Source organism: Nannospalax galili, unplaced genomic scaffold, assembly GCF_000622305.1.
Source record: "Nannospalax galili isolate Female #2095 unplaced genomic scaffold, S.galili_v1.0 scaffold161, whole genome shotgun sequence".
Classification (NCBI taxonomy): domain Eukaryota; kingdom Metazoa; phylum Chordata; class Mammalia; order Rodentia; family Spalacidae; genus Nannospalax; species Nannospalax galili.
In genome coordinates this window covers 5,274,742-5,295,852 of record NW_008348586.1, presented here as the reverse complement: position 1 = coordinate 5,295,852, position 21,111 = coordinate 5,274,742, and the positions used below count along the sequence as shown (strand labels likewise).

Genomic DNA, 21,111 nt, shown 5'->3' with positions numbered 1-21,111 from the left:
TCTAAAAGTAGAATAGTTAAGTAATTTATGGAACAGCAGTATAATACCCTATTATGCAAACATTAAAATTATGTTTGCAAAACACATTGAATAAGATAGAAAATGCTTAGTCAAACTTTATATAAAATAGGAAAGAAATTGGTTATACAACAGGATCTCAATTATATAAACTTTACAGGTAAAACCATATCTAGGTATGTGGAGGCCAAGTTTCCACAATGGTTTTGGAGAGAATTTAGATGCTTGGTAATTTTATTCAATGTATTTTTTATTGAAATTTGTGCATTTCATATAATATATCTTAATCATATTTAGTCCCTCGTCCCTACCTGTACTCTTCCATAGCCCCCCGACCAGATTTCATGCATTCTGTCATACAGATCAAGGCCCGAATCAAGTTTGTGTACCCAGATGTCCTTCAGCATGAGTTCATACACTGAAGCCTATCTAGCATCACGCACTTGAAGAAGATCAGTTCTCCCTCATCCAGCCGTGACCAGCTGCCAAGAGATCCTTAGCTAAGGTTGGGGCCTTCTGCCCATTACCCTAGTTCAAATGAGTTTTTGTCTCATTTGAGTGTGTGTGGGTCTTGTGCAGTCTGTCACCATTGCTGTGGGTTCATACGAGCAAGTTCCCAGAAACCTGGAAGATTCTGTTTCCTTATGGTCATGCACGAACCCCAGCTCTTACAATCTTTCTGCCCCCTTCTTCCACAATGGTCCTTGAGCCCTGGGTGGGTGAAGTTTAATGTAGGAGTCCTATTCAGGGACACACACTCCACATTCTCTTATTTTCCACAGTTTGGTTTGTTGTTATCTTCTGGGTTCATTGCCTTCTCCTGCATGGGGAAGTTTCACCAGTGAGAGTTGAGAGATGCATTAGTGTGCTCTCTAACCCCTGTTCCATTATGTTCCATGTGCCTTAGGTATAGAGGTTCTACTGTAGATGTATCACCTAGAGCTGAGGTGCCTGGTCCATTACAGATGTGTTACCTAGGACTGAGGTCCCCGGTCCACTGCAGATGTGTCTCTTAGGTCTGAGGTCCCTGGTCCACTGCAGATGTGTCACTTAGGGCTGAGGTGCCTGGAGTTCTTAAGAAGACTCTTCATTCATCAAATTTTGGAAAATTATTTTCATTAGTAAAATTATATAAAAATCTTAATTGTTCCCAAAAGGGGGGAAATGGAGAGCATGAGAAATGCATTATTTCTTATGAGTTGGCAAAATGAAATCTTGCATCATAGCCTCTCAATTCTCAAGACTTTGGGGTCCAGGCAGATTATTTCAAAAAGATGGAAAGATGAAGCACTGAAGTGTTGCAACAGATCAGAACTGGTGGCAATTTAAATGCTCACAGTGTCCATCACTACCATCCACCACCACCTCTGCCCAAACCCCTTCAGGAAGCATACCTTGAGGATGAAACGGAGGAATTTGAAGAAGTCAAGCTATTTCCTTTCTACTTTGCACTATCTATTAAAAGAGGCCCAGTGTGCACCCCCCACCCCCAGGACTCCATACTTAACGTTAGTTTTCAGAATCTTGAAGTCTGACCTTTCTCTGAGTACAGGGAGTCAATGAAGCCTGGTCTCTGATGGCCTCTCAGACTCAATGAGGTCAGTCAGCTCAACTAGCCCCAACCGTATATACTACCCACTTATACAGTTGATAACCACAGATTCTGGTGGGGGAAAATGTTTCTAGTTTCTCTCAAGTATGAATCTATGTGCTTAGTCTTCCTGTCTCTTCATTCCTGATGGGCAACATCAGATCACTGAGCACACTACAGGAGTTGTCAAAACAATAAGCAAACACGTGAAATGAAGGAAAGAATGTCATGTCTCCAAACTGTTCTTACTTGCTGACAATTGCTCCTCACATAAAATCCTATTTGCTAAACATATCCTTCTAACATATTCTTCTATAATCTTTGTTCACGGACTTGTTTCTTCCTCTCTACACACAGAAAAATGTCCAGACTGCTCAACTAGGCATCAAAGGTTTCACATGACTTTTGCTTCCTGCTCAGCTTCCTCCACAGGACCTTCTTCAAATTGCAGCTACATGTCCACTTCACTGGCCTTCTGACCATTTGCTGAATGCTCTCTCATCCCTTCCTCCTCCCGTGTTTAACCTAGTATTTACCTAACATGTTCACCTCCATATCACCTACCGATAGCCCATCTGCCCTTCAAAGTTCATCTCCTACATGGCTCCTTATCTAATCATCCTCTGATCTTCCCAATTTAAAATTAATCTACAATATAATTACTCGGTTGGAGAGATGGTTCAATTGGTAAAGAGCTTGATGTGCAAACTAGAGGACCTGAGTTTGATCTGCAGAACCTACTTAAAAAACTAGACATGGTGGTGCACACTTATAACCCCAGTGCTGGGGAGATGGAGAAAGAAAGGTCCTGAGACTTGCTAGCTCCAGTCTACACTATTTAGTGAGCTCCAGGCCAGAAAGAAATCCTGTCTCAAAAAAACATGGAGGAGAGCACATGAGGAACAATGCCCAATATTGAGCTCTGAACTTTAAGCACATGTGAACAAGCATACATGCACACCCACAGGACCATATATTCATGTGCATACACACATAGAAACAAAACCCATCTAATTGTTTCTTAAAGATGGAATATGAAATTTTGTATTCTTTCTATCCTTTTCTCTCATTCTATCTCTTTCCCTTCCTTTGTCTTTCTAGTCTGCCACTCTCTACATTCATCTCTCTCTTAACTGGAGGTAATTAGAAGAGAAAATCTTTTCTGTATCCATGTAATAGATTTCAGTAAATGAACGTAATCAATGCATGACTATAGTACATCCTATTCTCCTGGACTTAACTGTCATTCGAGAAGCTCACTCTGTTTCATGGTTAATTCAGACAGACCTTAGCACAATATTGAGTCCACAGCAAGTATTTAAAAGCAAACACCAAATGAACTGGGGAGTACTGCAGTACACAAGATCAAAACACAAAACAAATCATAGTTATAAACATTTCTAGTGAATAGAAAGAAACTAAAAATGATGTGTGGAAAAACAACAATCTGCATAATATGCTCCAGAGAATATGCTAAATGAAAAAACCCATTTCAGAGTGCTGAAATACTGTGTGGTACCATTTTCTATAACATTTGTGAAATAACATTATAGAGATGGAGATCAAGATCAAAGTAATTGTTTCCAAGGTTTAGTAACTAAGAGTATCAAGTAAAGGATGTGAAAATGATTATAAAAATGGGAGAGAACCAGTGAGATGACTCAGCAACTAAAGGTGCTTGCTGCCAAGCTTGAGCGCACACGTTAGACCTCTGAAACCTATATGGTGGAAGGAAACAATTGACTCCTACAAGTTGTCCTTTTACCTCCAAATGCACACTGTGACATGTGTGTGCATGCGCACATGTGCATAAATGCATACACATAGACAAATAACTAAATAAATATTTAAAGACACACAGAGATAACCTTATGATAAAGGAACTACTCTACATCTTAGTTATGGGGACAGATTGACAAACCTACCCATCCATAACTGTGCTCACACAAAAGCACATATATGCACACACACACACACACACACACATAAATACACACACCCCAAATGCAACTAAAACTGAGAAAATCTCTGTAAGACTGGAGAACTGTATGAGTGTAAGCATCCTGCTTGTGATTTTTTTAATGTGTATGAGTGTATTTCCTGCATGTTTGGAAGTACACCTGTGTTATACAATGCCTGCAGAGGTCAGAACTGAAACTGGAGTTAGGGATGGTTGATAGCCACCATGTGGGTGCTGGGAACTTAACCTGGGTCCTCTGCAAGAACAGCCAGTGCTCTTAACTGCTGAACCATCTCTCCAGTCCCCTGGCTATGATATTTATTATAATTTTGTAAATTTTTCATTTAGAAAGAGTGGGTAAAAGTTTATATAGACTCTCTCTTTGTCTTTATGAATCCTAAATTAACTCAATAAAAACTCTAATTAAAAATGTATGGAAAATCAGGTCTGGTGGTGCACATCTATATTCACAGCACTCAAAAGGTAGAAGCAGGAAAATCAGTTCAAGGCCAGCCTGGACTACATGAGATGGGATCTCAAAAAAAATGAAGGCTGGGGAGATGCCTCAGAGGTCCAGTGCTTGTTATGCAAGCATGAAGTCCTGAGTTTGGATCCCCAGAACCCGCAAGAAAGCTAGGCATAATGAAACCTGCTGTGACTCCAGTGCTTTGGGTAGGGAGGGAGATATATAGGCCCCTGAATGGGCTAGCCAACCAGTCTATCCCAAAAATCAATTTCCAGGATCAGTGAGATACCTTGTCTTAAAAAATAATGTGAAGACATCTACTCAGTAGAGTTCTACTCAGCAGTAAGAAAAGATGAAATTATGAAATTTGCAGATAAATGGATAGAACTAGACAGTGTTTTATACTAAGTGAAGTAACACAAAAGCAAGTGATGTATATTCTCCCTCATTTGTGGATTGCAGCACCAATCCCTCACATGTGAGTATATAAATTCTGATGTAACACCAGGAGCCAGGTAAAGGCAAAGATACATAGAGATAAAGGAAAAGAAGCAACCTGAAAGGGAGCTAGCAGGGAACAGGTGTAACCTGGGGGACATGGAAAAAGTGGGTGTAATGGGCAGGGAGGAGAGGAGGGAGGGACATACAAGGGACCATGGTGTGTGGGGGAGGGCAATCAGGAGAGGAAAGATGGCGGGAGTCGGGAGGTATTGGGGGAGAGGATGAGGATAATGGGGGCACTGTGACGAGGGAGGGAGGAGGGAAGCTGGATGGGAGAAAAAAGAGTGGCGATGAGTGAATCCTTGGGGCCTAGGAAATCTAGAGGGAGAAGTGATGCCCTAGAAACCCTATGAGAAATGCACAGAGTATCTGAACATTAATGAGTATGTACATCTGGGAGCTACTTGGCAGGGAACACAGTGCCAGATAGAAGAGACCTCCCTTAGAGTGGCAAGAATGCCATACAGCACTCACCAAAGAAGCGCTTCTTTTTAAACAGATGGAGGTTACTGCAGAGTTGCACATCGTCAGGCACAGAGAACATATGCCTGGGAGATGCCCAGTACTAGGTGACACATCTGCAATCGAATCTCTACAACTAAGGCACATGGAACAATCTCTACAAATAAGGCAACTCTCATCAGTGAGGCTTCCACATATATCAGAGTGTGATGCACACAGAAAGCCACACCTGGCCAAGTTTTGGAGAATAAGAGACTGCAGAGTATAGGACAGGACTCCTATATGGAAACTCACTCACCCACAGCCCGGGGACCATTGTGGAAGAGGAGGCAGAAAGATTGTAAGAGCCAGGGCTGGTTCATGAACGTAGGGGGGTGGAGGCTTCCAGGCCACTGGAGGCTTGCTCATGTGAGCCTGTGGCAGCATGAGCTGGGCACCCATGTCAGCTCAATTAAACAAGGGCCCAAAGGGGAGGTGAGAAATAGGTGGAGGGTCACCACTAGATTGAGAACTATTTGAGACTGATTGCTGCTGGGTGAGGGAGAGTATGACTTACATACAACCACCGGATGGGCTGACTAGACTCCAGTGGACGCATTTACACTGAAGGACATTTGGGTACAAACACCTGAATGAATCGGGCTCAGCATGTAGGGAAGAGTGCATAGGGTTTGGTGGGGGATAAGGGAAGGAAAGGAGCGGGGAATGGGGCCTGGATTTGAGTGGAAAATGTATGAAATTTTAAAAGCTTAAAAAAATAATGTAAAGAAGCAATTAAGGAGGCCAACATCCTCTGGCCTCCACACATACCTGCATGGGAGACCACATGGGTTCATCTATGTGTATATACATATATTTATATATAACAGAAAAAGACAGACATAGAGAAAAATATATGATGTATGTGAAATGGCATAATAGGCTTAGATAATATCCAATTATCTACACCTTTCTATCATAAGAGGTGTGGAGGATTTGTGCATGGTTAAAAGTATTTTCATATCCCTGGGTGAGTGCAAGGTATAAAAGTATTACAGGGAAAAAAGTAAAACTTTGAGGAATATGTCCGGCCCTTCTTACTACCTTCACTGTGGTAGATTGTCTAAGGGTTAGAAAAACAGATGTGGAGATTCAGCACCAAGTCTGAGAAAATGCTCCCTAAAGAAAACACCTGAGATGTTTAACTTACCAAAAAAGTGCTTTTTTATGGTCCATAGTTTTTAAAGTTTCACTAGATCATTGATTAGGTTGTTGCTGTCAGGCTTATGGCAAGGCAGCACCTCATGGTAGAAGCATGTGGTGAAGTAAAAATCTCATCATAGAGACCAAAAGAGACAAGGGGGAGGGAGCCAGGGTCCCACTTTGCCCTTCAAGGGCATGTACTCCATGATCCCAAGATCCTACAGACTGTACCCAGGGTTTGCGATCTCCTCAAAGCATCTCAGAGACCAAGGCTTTAGCTCATTGTCCTTCAGGAGAAGCTTATCAAAGTCAAAACACTAGCTAATGCCAGTCACAAGCTATGTGAGGAGACAACAAAGACCAAGTGACATAATTACAGTTTATAGACCTGGGGCCAAGCTTCATCTTGGTTACAACTGACTGCTAGAATATTGAGTTTGTCATCTGCCACCATGTGATGAAACCCTTGCAAGGCTGTTTGTGTGTGAAGCTCCTTGCATATTCCTTGATGCTAAGTAAATGATGGCCTTTTGAATCAACAGTATCATTGGAGAGATAGTCTTTAAAATTTTGTACATACTAGTGAAGCTCCCTCATGCAACAGAGGGCGATTAACATGGGTGACCACAACTGGCTAAAGTGTAGAGAATAAGAGACTACAGAGTGTGTGTCCCTGGGTGGGATTCCTATATGAAACCTCCCCACCCAGAATTCAGGGACCATTGTGGTAGAGTGGGGAGAAAGATTGCAAAAGCCAGCGATAGTGGATGACCATAAGGAAACAGAGTTTTCTAGGCTTCTGGGAACTTGCTCATATGAACTTACAGCAATGGTGACAGAATTCACAAGACCCATGCACACTCAAATGAGAAAAAAACCCAGAATAGAACTGGAGAAATGGGCAGGAGGCCCCAACCTTAGCTGAGGAAGTCTTGGCAGCTAATCACTGCTGAGTGACAGAGAATGATCTTCTTTAAGAGAGTGATACTAGATAGGCTGACCAGGTTCCAGTGGATGAACTCACACTGGAGGGCATCTGGGGACACAAACTTGACTCAGTAGGCCTTAACATATATGATGGGATGCATGAAATCTGGTGGGGAGAACTATGGGAGAGTATAGATATGAAGGGGAGTCTAAATATGCTTAAGATGTATTATAAGAAATGCACAAAAATTTAATAATATATTGAAAAAATGTTCTGTATACTTTAAAAGATTCCAAAAGAAAATATGTGATATCTATTAAGGCTCCTGGTCTGAGGCTCTCAGAACTCTTTCTTACCTTTCTTCTGGTGGCTTCCATGTTGGTATGCACACAGATGACCAAGAGCCAAGGTGGGCCTGGAAATTCTCATCCCTGGACAGTCACAGCTTTGACCACATAGCCCAAATGTCCCTAAAGTCTCTGTGCAAGAGCATAAACCCCAGATAGGGCAGATGTCACTTTCTGGAAGCTCACAAGGGAGTAGAGCCAGGACGTACAGCAGCTGTAATACCTGGAGAAACCTAAACTTTTATCATTTCTGAGGTTTGGGTTTTTATCTCCACGATGTTGAGCTATCCCAGTATTTCCAGCAAATACGATATCTTAAGTTAGTGATGATTTCTATTGTTAATGACCAAAGATCCTTTTATGAGCAGAAAGCCTTCCAAGGTCACCTGGAATCCATTCCCTATTCATTGTATTGTCTGATCCCCATGGACACTAGACTCCTAGCTGCCAACTTACCCTCGTAAGGTTTACCTCAAGATAGAAAGCAACTTCCATGACCACTCTCTTGAGTCAGTGCTCTCCAAGATCAATGTTAATTGCCCAATTAGACAAGTCTGGTGCCGACAGAATGGGAGCTAATTAGTAAGTGCCAGAATTCATTCCAATCATTAATGGTTGTCATTTATACAAAAGAGGTGCAACTGTGGGCTTCTGCGAGAGTGACAGTCACTCTCTCGTAGCCAGCTGTAGGGAAAATGGGCACAGGGAGAGCTGATGTTCCAGAGGAAGGTTCCCTAGAACAAGTTTTCATGAATCTACTAGAAGCCAAGATGGTCATGAAGTCTCATAGGTCAGTGACTATACCCTAATCAAGAGTAGAGCTCTTTAAAACGGTAAGTTCCTAGATCTTGATCCCAGAAATTGATTCAGTACATTTGGAATGAGGCCCAGGAAACTGACTTTTCTTAAATTTCCCAGGTGATTCTCATGATTCACCTAAAGTAAAAACCATTTAGACAAATATCCAAGAAACCCACTTCTATTCCCCAAAGCAGTCCCTTTGCCATAGATCTCTTATGAAATATGCTACCGAGCAGGAAAGGCCAGGAAAGAGTGATTGCTAATATGACAAGAGTTAGAAGGCACTGAGAACTAGGAGAACCAATTTGGGTCCCAGATCTGAAATCACTAGCCATCAACCCTCTATGGACTTTAGCTTATCCATCTGTGAAATGGAATATTGAATTTCACAGGCCACACCTTCCTCCCATAATTGTGAGAAGCACCATGGAATCATATGAGCAATGACCATAAATATCCAAGTTTGAGAGCCCAGTACCATTGAAGAAGGGAATAGGTTATAAAAGATAAAGTTTACACATTGCCTGTTAAGACTTGACTTCACTTTGGACTTACACATTATGTACAGAAGCAACAGGAAGATGTGAAATTTTTCTGCTGCAAGTTCAGTGATTCCTAAAAAAGAAGCCTCCATGACATGTGGCAGAGAAGGCATCTTCTTAACAATTTATTGTTCCCCAAATAATGTCTAGGGCAGTGATCTTTATGATGAAGCTGCCAGAAGACTTCTAATGACATGAACTGTCTGTGGCCAACAAAGTAACTGGCCACCAAATGATGAAAAGGTAACTATAAGCAGGGATGCGGTTTGTAAAATCCACTTTCCTATAAATGTGAAAATAGATAGGCTCTCTGTGAATTGAGTTTTTCCCATTTTGAGCTTTAGCCCACTTTCCAAAAGCCCACCTATCATAGTTTTACACATGTGGACATCTGGCAGGGAAATAAATTAAAGCCTACCTTAGAGAGTAGGGAAATGCATCCATTTATAAATGTTATTTTAGAAGAGACTGTCTGGTCCTGCTCACTTATTAACTTCATCAGAAGGCTAATGAATCTACTGCTGAGAATATGAGCAGGAGCTCGGCTGTGGAAGGGGATGGGAAGAATTCCACACCCCTTCTCCAAATGGTGAGGCTATTTATGATCGTAATAAAAATGATACTGAATTTGAAAGAAAAAGAAGACAACATAACAATCAACAGACACAGTTCATACCAAAGGAATGCATTCCCTCACCACGGGACAAAAATCAAGATTTATGCATGTCAGGATCCTGCCTAGCAAAAGAAAAAAATCAGGCCATGGAAAGAGGTACTCTTTCTCATAATAAATAAAAGAACATCAAATCCGTAATCCAGAACCATTTATCCAATATTTTCATTTTGTTATTCCCCAGCAACGTAAGATTTCTAATGAACTAATATTCAGAGGAAACTCCTATTTTATTCTTTTAGGAACAAAGGCTTCCATGGATTGAATGATGCTCCATATGTTTAATGACTCTAAGCAGCTTGGACAGGTGTTCTGGCCAATGCCCGCCAATTGGCCAATAACCATCCTTGAACAATAAGTTAACTGGGTGTGTTATGTTGTTGACTCTGGATTGCACCACCAGATATCTTAAGGAGGGTGGCTGTACCCAAGGCTGACACAGTTAGCACATGAAAGGAATCCATTGAGCATCATAAATCTTGTCTGTGCTTCCTATTTGACAATCCAAGGAGGCAGTGTCAGTAGACTCAGAGTTGAAAGAGATTTAAGAGAATATTTCATCCAATGACTTTATTTATGAGGAAACAGAAGGATAGTATGAGTAACCCAATTAATTAGTAACAGAGATGGGTCTAGTACCCATAGTTCCTAGGAGATCAGTGGTTCCTTATCCTACCTTAAGTTCAGAAGGAAGCAAGAGGCTTTTAAAATTACATATGTCAGAGGAACATCAGTCTTACTAAGTTAGAATCAATGGATGGAGCCAGAAATCTGCATTACTTTGAATACATTACCATGTAATCCAGTGAATACACTAAACTTGAGAAGTATTCATGGCCCCTCCCTGCCTTTCATGTTACTCACAGGAGAGTAACAAAGCTTTGCAATGAGTATAGTTTTCCCCAGAAGTTACAGCCAAAAATATCTGTAAAAGATGAGGAACCTCAAGATTTTGTTGAGGAAACTGAAAAACCATTCTCTGCATCTTGCACCCAAGATGATGATAATCATCATCATCATCATCATCATCATCATCACCACCACCACCACCACCACCACTGCCACCATCTGGTATATTCGGACCAAGAAATGTATTAACCTTCATTTCTCACCAAATACAGATGAGTACTTAGAGGGAAAGACTCAGGAAATCCTCTGTCCATTGAAATGAATCATTTCCAGGCATTATGTGCCTAGAACTCTGGGTTTGTTTGCCACAGAAAAACAATATTTGCTAAAACTATGTATGAATTAAATATGCACAGACTTTTTTATTGTCATTATTCCATAAATGATAAAGCACAGCTTACACAGGCTTTGCATTGCATTAGGCATCATAAGTAATCTAAGGATATTTTAAAATAAACAAGAGGATGTGCATAGGCTATGGGAAAATATATGTTTGCCTGATGCTGTTTCCTATGTACATTTTATATAAGTATCCTGAGCAACCCCAGGTTTGGTATCCATGGAAAATTCTGGATCCAATCCCCTATGAATAGCAAGAAACTGATGTAGTCTCTCTTTTTTATGTTTTATCATTTTTATTTTATATGTATGAGGGTATTGCCTGCATGTATTTAAGTGCACCCCCTCATGCGATCCCCACAGAGGTCAGAAGAGGGCGTCAGATTCCCTGGAACTGGAGTTACGAACAGTTGTTAGCCACTATGTGAGTGCTGAGGCTCAAACCTGGGTCCTCTGTAAGAGCAGCCAGTGCTCTTAACCACTGAACCAACTCTTTGGCCCCTAATTTTTCTTCTTAAGATGCTCAATCCTACTCAAGAAATAACTTGAGCTTTTATTCAACAGCAAAACAGTACTGGTAAGAATGTGGGAAACAAGGAACTCCTATAGATTGATGGTAGGACTATAAGCTGGTATAAGCACTACAGAAGTAAATATAGATGTATCTAAAAAAAAGCAGAACTAACATGTGACTTAGCTATACCATTTCTGGGCATATATTTAAAGGATTGCAAGTCAGCACCCTCCAGAGATACCTGCATATCAATGTTCTTTGCTGTACTGTTTACAATGGCTAAGAAATGAACCCAACCTAGATGTTCATTGGAAAATACTATGAACTGATTAAGAAAATGTGGTTATATACATAATGAAATTTTATTCACTCACAAAGAAAACTGCAATCATAACATCTGCAGGAAAATGAATGGAACAGAAGATTGTCATGTTAAGTGAAATGAGCCAAATACATGAAGACAAATACAATGTTTCCTTTCATATGTGAATCTAGGTTTAAATACATACATATATATTTATATATTCACATAAATTCACACATATATGTATATGCATGTAAATCAAGGAGGTAGAAAGGAGAGCACGGGAAGGGAAGAAGAGATCTTAGTGGGAAGAGAGAGTAATCAAGGGCCCTGAGAGCAGAAAAGAGGACCATTGGGAGGGAAGAGGGGACCAGCAGGAGGGGAGCGGGGAGGGAGGAGGGCTGGGAGAAGGGGTATGAGGAAGAATAAATCATAATGACATATGGATGCAGATGTCATGTTGAAACTCATCACTCTGTATGCAAACTTAAAAAAAATTAAATTAAGGTGCTGGGGAGAAGTAAACCTGGATCCATATCCCCAGAAGGCCTGGTGGTATGGGCCTGAAACCCTACCTAGGGGAAGCAGGTAGATCCTGGAGCCTCACTGTCCAGCAAGACTTGCCTATATGACAAACTCAAGATTCAAAAAGAGACTTTGCCTCAAAAATCAAGGTGAAAAAAGCCATTGAAGGAAACATCGCAACATCAACCTCTGGACTCCACACATATGTGGACTCCATACATAGATGCACACAGCACCACATACTATTCACATATGCGTACAGCACACACACACACAGGTTTTTTTTAATTAAAAATTAACAAAATTGGGGCTGGAAAGATAGCTCAGTGCTTAAGAGAACTGACTGCTTTTGCAGAGGACCTGGGTTCAGTTCCCAACATGCACACGGTAGCTCGCAGCTGTTTGTAACTCCAGCTCCAGGGGAATCTGATGCCCTCTTTTAGCCTCTTCAGGCATTGCACACATGGGTGCACTAACATACATGCAGGCAAAATACTCATGCATGCAAAATAAAAATAAATCAAAAATCTTATAAACCAGCAAAATAATATAGGTCATTCCAGTTTTTCTCCAGTTCACTCCTACGACAGTTTTGCATTCTTTAGGAAAAGTGGTGGGACAATGACAGGAGAAGGAAAAGTATTTCTAGAGCAGAGCCACTCACTGCGGAAGGCACCACATTTTACTTATACATGTTCTTGCACAGACTTGCTGTAATTGCCTATGTATATATATCTTCTCTTTCCAGCAGGCTAAACACTCCTTGAGGATAGCCATCACGACATCCTTATTCTGGATTTCACAACAAGGAGACTGCTCACAAAACGGATGCTCAATTAGTACCTGTTCAAGTGAATGCTCTGTGACCCATTTGGGATTTTTCTTCAGATTCGTTACCACTGAAAGCAAGTAGGAGAAGGTTCCATTTCTACAGGGAGGATTTCACAGCCTGTATTAGTCCAGCCTTTGGAACCTCACATGTGAAATACCTAACGAATAGGACTGAATGCTTTTAATTAACAAACTAGCCAAAAAAAAATGTCATTCCAATCTCCAGGTTTGTTTCCCTTAATTCACTGAAGTTCAGCAGGAATTCCACTAAGGAATTGGGGTGAGCAGCTGGAGAAAGAAGGAAGCACATAAATAAATCATGAGTGTCATTAAAATTTGTAAACTAATAACTTCTGGGAAGTCTAAGCAATTATTGTCAGGGTTTTCTTGGCAAACAAAAAATTAATAAATCCAAAAGGTCTCCATTTTCTATTTAAAAAGCAGCATCCCTGAGAAAGGTCACTGACAGAACAATTAGAGAGGAAATAAATGGTTCAGACAACAGCTTGTGAAGCAGATGAAAAGGCACAGGAGTCCCAAGAGGTAGGAGAAAAAGACAACTCAATACAAAGAAAGAGACAGAGCAAAGAGCAGCTGAGGCTGGGACTGGCTAGGGGCTAATGGAAACTCCATTCAGATCTCCAAACCTTTATAACACAGTTTAAATGCTTATTCATTGCAAATCCAGAAGCACCTAAGGCGCAAGGTCCCTGATTGGAGGTGCTCATAGACTGGGACCAAATCACCAGTGAAGCATAAGGGTGTGAAACAGACAGTGAGCAGGGAAGAGACGTCCCACCCAAGGAGGAGAGTCAGCTGTGTCTCCATATGGATGTGCACAGGAATCAGTCGTCCCTGTAAACACCCTAACCTAGAAGTTCCTCTGCTCTAGAGACCCTGAAGGCTTAAGGAGGAATGGCTGTCACCTGGTAGAGTTTCTACAAGCAGAATGCCTCCCGCTCTGTTGGACTAGTGGATGAAATAAAGCAAGAAAGGAGAAGAATGAAAACCACTGGCCCTCCAAATATGGGGCAGAGATTTATTTCAAAGGATTATGGGCTCTTCCTGTGCCTAGATAATTGTAAATTCATTTAACCCTCTGAGAGCCCCTAAACCAGGAAAATTCTTATGGTGACTCCATACCTGTGGAAACCCTGTGCTTGTGGAGAGACCATGCATGTGGAGAGCCCAGTATTGTGGAAATTCCACACTTACAGAAACCCCACCACTGTGGTACCTGACCCACGCAGTTCCTCAACCACAGTGTATTTTGATCTGAAGCAGAAGCCTCGGGGTCCATTGTCAGAGACTTCGCTTGATATGGGCAGATGGCAGCTAGTTCATCTCTAAAAGTGGATCCTTAAAACTTCGTTGAGAGAAAGGAAGTTACAGTTTGTTTTCCAAAAGCTAATGTTTAAGACACATAGAACTGAGTCTAACAAATCATCTGTCAATCAAATATAATTATTGCCTATGACTTAAATTTAAAACTAAAGATTTCAGCCTCCAGTAATGGATTAACTGGCCATATCAGAGTTTTACTTCTCTAAATGAGAATAGTAAGCCTCCAAATGGGGCAAAGGTAGCCATGTGTGTGAGAGGGACATAATAGCATCAAAGCGTCTCCAGATGTAGATTATGCAGAAAGGCCCTTCTTTTGAGTCTACAGCACCTATACACTAAGTGAGTATGGCCCATGGTCAGTTGGGACTAGGGAAGATGGGAATAGGATGGTTGCATCTAGCTGCCGTTTCCATTTAGGACAAAAGACACTGTGGAAGGAACTCAGAGCAGAGGCTAGGGAAAGCTCCTGATCTCAGTTCATGTCCTGTATAATCCAGAGCAAGCATTGTGTCCTTGCCTCTTCAACCCTTTACACTTGGAATCCTAGAGATGGCACTAGATGGTTGTACTAAATGACAAATTTGAACAGCCATCCTAGTGTTAGTAGAAAAAATAATTTGACTACCTTCAGCCTACCAGCACGAAATAATTGCAGAAGGATGTCACAAGGACATAGGCAGAGCTCCACGATTTGATGCTTTTAATCTTTGTGTCTATTTGGGAGTAGAGGGACTCTGAATTATTAATCCAGAGGGGCAAACAATCCCATCACCCTTTGGCAAGAGGCATCATCTTGTCATGACAGCTGCCACTCCAGGGTTTCCCTATGCACAGAAAATTGAAGAAGAATCACTAGATTCAATTTCAACTTGCTTAAGCATATTCAGCCAAATCAGGAAGCTGAAAGGGTTCATGTTTAATTTAGTTTCTTTTTTCAGTCCACTATATTAGGGAGGAAAATCATAGTGCTCCAGGCTCTAACTATAAACTGTATCATCATCATCAGTACAAGAAAAGATAATGGAGAGAGGGACGCTTAGCTGAATGAAGACGGGAAAGCCTTGGAAGACTCCCAGTGAGACCAGCAAAGTAGGAAAACCTACAGAATTGAGGAACAATACTTTCCTTCATTCATGGTCTAGCATAGAGTTCCTAAGAAGTTTGATCGGCTCATAAAGCCCCTGAAATCTATCACAAAAATATATTCCTACATGAAATTTATCCACAGGGAAAGCCCATAATATTTACAAATCCCCAAAAGGTCACCCCGTATGGAATTTATTTTCTGTAAACTGCACTGGAGGAACCAACCTGGGCTGGGCTCTTTCTGTCAACTGCGTGGGTCCCTGCATGCTCCCATCTGGCTTTCTCTACCTCCTCCTTGACTCTCTCCTCACCTACAGCCCTGAGCCTCATGCTCTTTGCTTTGTCTAAAGACATTTTTCCACTCATCACTTTTCAAACTGTGTCCTTCCCTTCATTCCAATAGAAGCTCAAAGAAGCTTTCCTATGAAAGAACATCTTCCACAACATAGAAACTGATATTCCAACTCCCTGTAAATGCCCCAAAGGACAACATTCTGAGCCACATTCTCCTTAACTCCTGCCTTTATCCTTGAAGTTGCTGCTAATTCCTAGAGAACACCCCTTGATGGCCTGATGGCCTACAGTTTCCCTCACACAGTCCCCGCAGCAATGGATCCCTAAACATAAAGTCAATAATGGGGATGAAAAACCCTATATAAACACACAAGATTCTAATAGTCATTACTAATGACATGAAGTGCTTCCTACTTAGCTACTGTCCTGAGTATTTTTGCATTTATTATTTAATCCTTACAAGTCACTCACTAATTCATTTGTTGAGCAAACATTTATTAAGTACCTCTTGAGTGCCTGATTCTCCTCTAGGTGCTAAGGAGACAGCGCTGGGTGAAAATTAACCAACAAAAGCCTCCCTTTCTCTAAAGCTTAGATGTTAGTGGCTGTCACTAGGCAATAAATAAATCAATAAGCAGATATTTAGCTTGCCTAAGTGGTGATAAATACTGGGAAGGAGATTGTGGTCAGGTAGTGTAATGTGAAATTCTGGGAAAAGGACTTACTGATGTGGGACTTGTGAGCAGAGATGGGAGGGAGGGAGGAATTCCTTGACCTCTGGGAATTATAAGCCAGGGAGGAGATAAACAGAGATACTCCAGAGGAAGGTGGTATATGAGTCTGAGGAGTCATAAGAAAAATATAACAAGAGCAGGGGTGTGTTCTGTACTATCTCCAACTTATATGAAGGGAAGCTGAGTATCAGAGGTTAGCATGGGTTGGATGATGGGTTTTTTAAAAAAAGATGTCCATGTCCTGATTTCTAGATCCTATCATGGAAACATATTGAAAAGAGCACCTTTGCAGATGCCATTAAGCATGCTAAGATAAAATCACCCTTGATCAAATGACAATTTCATTACCAGGAACAGGAGAAACAGGGGAGGGGAAGTACTGACAGAGAGGATAGCATCATGTGGAGATGAAGGCAGAATTGGAGTGCTATAGCCACAAGTTCCAGCAGCCCCCAAATGCTGAAAGATAGATTCTCCCTGTAGCCTCCAGCAATAGTATGAGCCCATGAACACCTTGAACTCATACTTCTAGACCCCAGAACTGAGAGAATAAATGTATGCTATTTTAAGCCACCCATTTGGGGTCATTTACTATGGAAGTCCCAGGAAACTAACAGGCAGAGGCTAAGTACAGTGCCCAAAGGTAAGTTACAGAATTCACTGGTACAAAGTGGCATTTAAACTCTGGCAGTTGGATGCTAGCGTGTCTGGAGTGACTAGGCTGTATACTGTAGGTTGTAGAATTCTGCAGCTCATATGATCAAGAAGAACACTCTTGAATACTTCAGGGACTGACATCAAGCAACCAGGCCACGCTCTCTGGATTTGCCTGGCCTATTCCTGGAACTAGCCAAACCTTTTCTGAAACTTGCAGTGTTAGGCATAGATATTTCCAAATATACAGCCAGGATGTATTAATTCATTTCACGACTGGGACAAGCCAACTGCACAGGAATGAGACTTAGAGTGTACACAGCATCACTATCCAGGGGCTTTCGGAAGGTTGAGCTCTAATTCCCAGAAAGTACTGCATGAGTGGAAACTGCCAGGCTTTCCTCTTATAGGCAGACTGAAAATGTATATCTCTGCCAACTTTCACTAAACAGCAAAATTAGGTACAATGCCCTCTGTACAAAGAGAGGCATGCTTCCATTGGCCTGAGCACTTAGCCCCTAAATATTTAACTTATACTGTGACCATAGTCTCCCTTCTCAGACAGAGCTGCTCTGGCTAGCTCTCTGCAAACATACAGATCAGAAAATGGGACATCTAATAGGCTAGACTTTTTGATACAAGGCCCCAGGAAATCCTCAGGACATGGTACTGGGATGGTACTGCAGACAGATAAGTGGCCTTTTGTAACAGTGTCCTCAGCAGTGTTAACACATAGCAGAGAGAATGAAAGAAAATGACATAGCCATTGAAGCAGTTAGCACCCAGCATGAGGCAACAAGACACTGGGGCTGATGAAGCCCCCAGTGGCTAGTGAAGCTAGCTATTGCCCAGGATGACTGCACACCAGTGTATCCATGAGTGTGCACAGGTGGGAAAGGATGTGGGAGGCTGTACACAGGGTTCCCTGCCCAGAGGAACACCTAGCATCACACCAAAATCAGAGTCCCCTTAGCCTTCCTCCACCCCTATGTCCCCTATATCTCAAGATGACCATCAAGGCCATCTTATCCTCTAGGCCCGAGAGGTACAATGCATACAGTACACAGAACTTTCTGAGGCCCAAGGAATATTTAAAGTGCTTTTAAAATAAAAATAAACTTTTAAGATGAAAAAAAAAACATTTTACTAAAGGGTATTGAGATATTTATCTTTCTACCAATTATTATAATATTTTTATGATGTAATAAGAAATAAAATTAATATTTTATGGGGAGAAGAGCCTGAAAGCAAACTGTCAAGGCACCATGAAAGTCATCATGCAGATATATGTCTGTTCCATCCATGTAGGCACTGATCTTGAAAACCACAGCCCCTTCCAGGTGCTAGAGATGGTTCCTGGGCCAAATTCACAACCACTACAAGTTATCTACTCCAGCCCTGGCTCCCTTGCTAAGAGTCTCTGCTTGGCATGTTTCTCCTCTGATCTTCGGCCAAACCCTGCCTGCACCAAGTAGAACCAGGCACTGCTGACCTGCAGAAGCAACACGGTAGCAAGATGGCTGTATGATAGGCAGAGTGCTAAGGGAATTCATGCCCACCTCCACTCTCACTTCACCCCCAGCTTGATTCCACATAGGCCAGCAAAGAGGAAGATCTTCTGTTTCTTCTGAAACTGGCTTCTCAACTGTTTGGCTTACATGTTTCCCCAGTCAAGCCAGCCAGGGCAGCTTGAAGATGCTCTAATCCACTTACCTCCACAGAGAACTCTCAGTCACACTCCCCAGGTTGAAGTCGTACAGCTTCGTCAAGATCAGTATGACCTGCAGGGGGTGGGGATGAGGGCAGAGGAATGGGAAAGGGGGGAAAAGGAAGCTTAGTTTAGTTTGAGTAGCGGCACACAATGCAGCTAGTATCACCCAGAGGAGGGTTTAATATTTATCCACTGAATTTGAGGGATATTATAGGATCAAGCAAGGGGGAAGAAATTATTATTTTAATGCATCCCAGTAACCGGTATCATTTATTTTAATCCTGACACTGCTTTGCATTTGAAATAAAACATGCAACAGGAATTAATTGGGTACTACAGTGGTTTCTTCACATCTGTCCTTCTTCAAGGTCAGGCCCAGGCCAGCTGGCTTTGTTCACTACCAAGGCCACCCAGAGATCAGAGGCCCGCCTTGCTTTTGATCTCAAGATGACTGATATACAGAATAGGATCTAAAAGACTAAGAGGGAACTGGGTCAACACGTTCTGTCTACAGAGGAGTTCAAAGAGATTTTATGTTTTCACCAGGCACAAATACCTGAACAGCACTAGGTTCAGTCCCCAATGTCCTCTGAGACTACCTGCCACTGATCATGTGCCAACTGCCCCCACCTCACAGTAAGCAGGTCATTAGACTTCACTGGATTCCAGGACCATTTTCCTGACTCCACTTAAAGTTAAGAAACCCAGAGACAAAGAGCTAGAGTTGTCTGTGATACAGTTAGTGATATATCTGAACTGGTATATACTTGGCCCGCCTGGTCTGCCCCTGTGGCCTCCAGCTGAGAATCTGATTATCAGATACTTTCCTACCTGCCCCATTATGTGCCTGGACAGTGTTTAAGCACAACTTTCTGGCTCTAAGAATGCCAAGTGCCATTTTAATCAAAATTCAGGTAGGTAATACACATCGGCCTACACATGTGATAATCCAGTTGCATATAATTGTGTTTATCTAAAGTTAATACACAACTCATTTCACTTTTCTTAGCTCCTTCCCATTCCACAGTTTAACTTCCTCCAGTTCATTTGCACAGCAGCCATTAAACTATTTCTGAGATAATGAATTTCGGCTACCAAGATGGGGCTTTCTCATTCTAGGTATCCATTTAAGATTAAAGAAAAATAATCAGCCATTATATTGAACATTTTTATAGCATTTAACTAACAACAAAGTGTTCACTTTGAGATTTACTCTCATCCAGCACTCCATGGGGTCAGTCAGTCCCATCTCCATTTCTTCTATGTGAAGTAAAAAAGAAATTAAAGGAAAGAGATCATGGTCCATTACAGGCCAAAGGGAGTCCATTCAAAGTTGACTTGGGTGATGCTATTTAACTTCTTGGTGATGCTATTACTGGAGAGCTTAGGCTTCTTCACAGGTGGTGTTGTCTGATGGGAGTAGCCATCTTCCATGCCACTTGTCATACTACTGCAACCTGAGAGCAAGGAGTGTGCAAACCTATGTGACTGCTCTCCAGGGTCACTCAGTATTCCTGGTCTCTCTCATTCATCGTTAGTTTCCTCATGTGTTAAAGCCAGTGTTTAACAGAGTCCTAGGACTTTTCTTTATTATTTATAAAAAATGCCTTACATTGAGTCTGAGAATTTTGGTTTATTGCATATACACACACCAGTGTTTTTCATCCTTTCCTTTGGCCTTTCATCTACATAGTCATTCTTAAAGCTACCGTGTAAAAACATAAGCAGTTAGGAGCACCCATCCCAAATTCTGGAAAAAGAAGCTCAAAACTATACTATAACTAGGTATAAGTCGGAATGACCATCTAGGACTCTACAGGAGCAAGTCAGATCGCTTCATTTTCTCCAGTATTACCTCTTCACAAGCTGCTACTCCTACTGTAGGGGGTGTCGCTGACTGAAGAACCCAGCTGTCATCGCTACCTTCTTGCCAAGTCCACACCTCCCAAGAGCTGCTTCCAGCTAATGACTAAGTGCAACAGATACAATAAGATATGCCTCTTTCTGAATGATGTGAGACTCCACTGATGAGTGACACTAACCTTACAATTCCCTAATGGGATTACCGAACTTTGCCCAGAACTTCATGACAATTCTAGCTAGCCTTCCTTCCAGCTTTCCTGACTGCTCTGCTCCCTGTGGAGTCACGCCTGCCACTCGGTGCAGCAGCTACCCCAATCTCTTCTAGCTCCTTTTCCACTTTCTCTCACAGGTAATTTTCTTAATAATCTCCTTGAATATCAGAAATTAGTTTGGTGCCTGTTAATTGGAGCATCACAACTAACACATCCTTCCACAGTTCTAAGAATATTATTTCTGCCTTCATTGTGGATGGATTTCTTTTACCCTCATAATTCATGTATTTTCTTGATCAGAAACCTTTACTGGGTTCCTC

General features: G+C 41.7%; 1 protein-coding gene across 2 annotated transcripts in view; it reads right to left on the bottom strand.

The window, feature by feature from the left end:
- Sorcs3 (sortilin related VPS10 domain containing receptor 3) overlaps positions 1-21,111 on the bottom strand; it is a 664,579-nt gene that overhangs the window by 437,824 nt on the left and 205,644 nt on the right. For both annotated transcript variants that reach the window (XM_008845711.1, XM_029569661.1), the window contains exon 2: positions 18,719-18,786. In XM_008845711.1, the coding sequence (XP_008843933.1) occupies positions 18,719-18,786 (68 nt within the window). The remainder of the gene's footprint in view (positions 1-18,718; positions 18,787-21,111) is intronic.